Below are 3,002 nucleotides of genomic sequence, written 5' to 3'. Positions count from 1 at the left end.
TTGAAGATTACCTCTGGTAAATGTAGAAGTGTCCAGAAATTACAGGGACATCAACAGAGGGAAGGTGTATAGAGCAGATAGAAAATAAAAACAGTGTCTCACCAAAAAGGAAATTTATTTTAAAGAGGTGGGCACTATTGGTTAAAAGATGCTGCGATATATAGGGTAACCGAGTAACTGGATTACCATATGTCTTAAACAGTATTGAGGTGAGAAGAGAAAAACAAGTGGGTCTGAGTCAATAATTGAAATAGATAGCAGTGTCCATTCCAATTTTGATTGTTGAGTATCTATATAGGGGAACTGAATGGACTTCAACTCCTCTTCCCTCACTTCTGATTAAGGTCTTTAATCAGCATGCAGCTGCGGGAATAGTACACCCTTGCTAAACTTTCTGTAGCAATCAAGGGCGTACTTTTGGAACAGTGAGTGGGGAATGTTGGAGAACAATAGTGGTCTGAGCTTCACTGGAAGTGGCATTGACAAAATCCTGGCGGCACAGCCTTTGTTGCAAAATGCGGATTTAACACAAGCCATTTCGCAGACTGATGAATGGGACACTTTGACCAATAAAAAAAGGGAACAGATCCGAACTGCCATACATGGCATTATTATGACCGAATACCTCAGATCCAAAACGGCACCAAGAGGCTTATGGGTATCTAATGCGCCCAGAATATTTCTCCACGATCTTGCATTTCGACGAGATTGGTCATCCATATCTTGGAAATGCACCTTAGACTATCTAGTTCTTATAGTTAAGACAGCCAAGAGACTATCAGAGGCACTACTAGTGGAGATACAAATCTGTGAAAATGAACTGAAAAAAAGCATTAACCCTCTGGTCTATAAAAAACGCCTAGAAGAGATTACGAAAGAGATGGACGAAACACAGGAATTTCTAATGCAAAACAAACTACAAAAGCTGGCTAAAGACCTAAAAAAGTTCAGCCAAGAGCGGATGCATCCGTACTCGAAGGAGGACTACACGGTAACAGATAATGGCTCTGATGCAGAATCGACTGGGTGGAACTCTTCTGATGGTTCGGAAGGAAGCTCAGAAGAATCAACGCTGAGAAGGGGCCGTAACAATTTTAGATTTCAACGCCTGCGCCGAGGAAATAGGTGTCAGAGACCACCATTCTTTCACTGGAATCCAATGCCCTATTTTCAACCTTTTATGCCTCAATATGGTGGGTGGATGAACCCCTATAATCCAGGTATACAGCAGCAGCCACAAATGGGGAATCACCAGATGCCTAACACAACTAACTTACACCAACCACAACAACCTTTTTTAGGAAGAGGCCAAAATCAATCACGGGGCAGAAAGAAAAATTTAACCTGGCAGGACCAACAACCCAATGTCCAAACACGCAGTATGGCATCAGCCCAGCCGGGCACGAGCAAAAAGAATCACTAATTGTGAATCTATCAGAAATTATCCTGACAAAAGATCAAACGACCATCCTTAAAAAGGGTCTCGGTTTTGTACCAACTCCAACTTTGGATCCCTTTAAACTCAAATGCGAGGTTTCGGAATTTTGCTGAACCTTGAAGTTGAAAGCTTTTTTTGATGGGTCTCTACCTCAACCTAACGAGGGAGACACTACACTGAGAAGAAAATCAAAATTTTCCCCACCTACTAACGCTGTTCCTATAGAAATACAAACGTTTGAACAGGCCCTTTTGAAAGGGATTGATAATTTGGAAAAGAAGAAAAAAAATTATCAAAATCTTATTAATAAGGAACGACGAGCCCTTGAGGAACTAAGAGACAATGACAATATAGTCATAAAACCAGCAGACAAGGGGGGAGGGGTGGTTATTCTCACAAAAGAAGGATATAACCAACAATGCCTGGTTTTATTGTCAGATGTGAACTTTTACAAAAGACTGGAATCAGACCCCACTGAAAGATTGACCAATACCATTGCGATAATGACACATGAGGCAGAGGTCAATGGATGGATATCAAAGAAGGAAGCTGACTATTTGACACCTAAAGGACCCAAAGTACCATTCTTTTACTCATTACCAAAAACTCATAAAAACAAGTCCCCCCCACCGGGACGCCCAATAGTTTCGGGTATTGGTTCACTGCTTGAGCCCCTATCCATGTTTGCGGATGAGTATTCAAAACCACTAGTCCAGAAGACTCCGACTTATCTGAAGGACACCAGAGATCTCCCGACTCAGATAGCAGACAAGGATTTCAACCCTAATACTATGTTGCTAGTTGGACTAGATGTTGAATCCCTATACACAAGTCTGCCCCAAGATGACACCATGCAAATGCTTGAAGATCTCCTCTTTATGGAAGACTGGCCACACAAGACCCCCGCCATTTCATTCTAGAATGCTGCCGATTGGCCTTAAAAGAGAACTATTTTGAATACAACGGTCAACTCTTTTTACAGTGTCATGGAACTTCCATGGGCAGCGCCTTCGCTCCATTGGTAGCTGGTTTGTACGTAAGCCAGTTTGAGCAAAAATTTGTTCTAAATGATAACAACCCATATGTTTCCAGTATATACTGGAAACGCTATATCGATGATATTTTGCTTATTTGGGATGTCAACAAAGACCTGACCACGTTCATGGAGTGGTTAAATGGAAGAGACCGATGGCTTACGTTCACTTTCACATCAAGCAACCAACAAATTGATTTCCTAGACCTAACAATCTTTCCTGAAAATGGCAAACTAGAGACTAAGACCTACACAAAACCGACGGCTAAGAATAGTCTGCTATCATATCAGAGCTACCACCCACGACCCCTCCAAGACAACCTCCCATACAGTCAGTTTTTATGACACAAACGCAACTGTAGCAAAGAAAGTGATTATAGACTACAAGCGAGAGATCTAAGCTACAAACTACGAGCTAGAGATTATACATCTTCAGTAATCTCCAAGTGCAAGAAACGGGCTAAACACCAGCCTCGAGAATGTCTTCTACAAAGCAACCATAGGGAACCAATCAAAGACCTTGTAACCTGT

At 41.8% G+C, this 3,002-nt stretch overlaps 1 protein-coding gene across 1 annotated transcript; it reads left to right on the top strand.

The window, feature by feature from the left end:
- The first annotated feature begins 436 nt into the window (after positions 1 to 436).
- On the top strand, positions 437 to 1,423 carry LOC147717069 (uncharacterized). Its single transcript, XM_086919839.1, has one exon. It carries the CDS (start codon positions 437 to 439, stop codon positions 1,421 to 1,423), a length of 987 nt encoding a protein of 328 aa, XP_086775965.1.
- Positions 1,424 to 3,002: the final 1,579 nt, after the last annotated feature.

This window comes from Lissotriton vulgaris, chromosome 5 (genome assembly GCF_964263255.1).
Source record: "Lissotriton vulgaris chromosome 5, aLisVul1.2, whole genome shotgun sequence".
In the NCBI taxonomy this organism is placed as follows: Eukaryota; Metazoa; Chordata; class Amphibia; order Caudata; family Salamandridae; genus Lissotriton; species Lissotriton vulgaris.
Note: the sequence above shows the minus strand (reverse complement) of the source record. Positions and strands in the feature narration are given on the sequence as shown.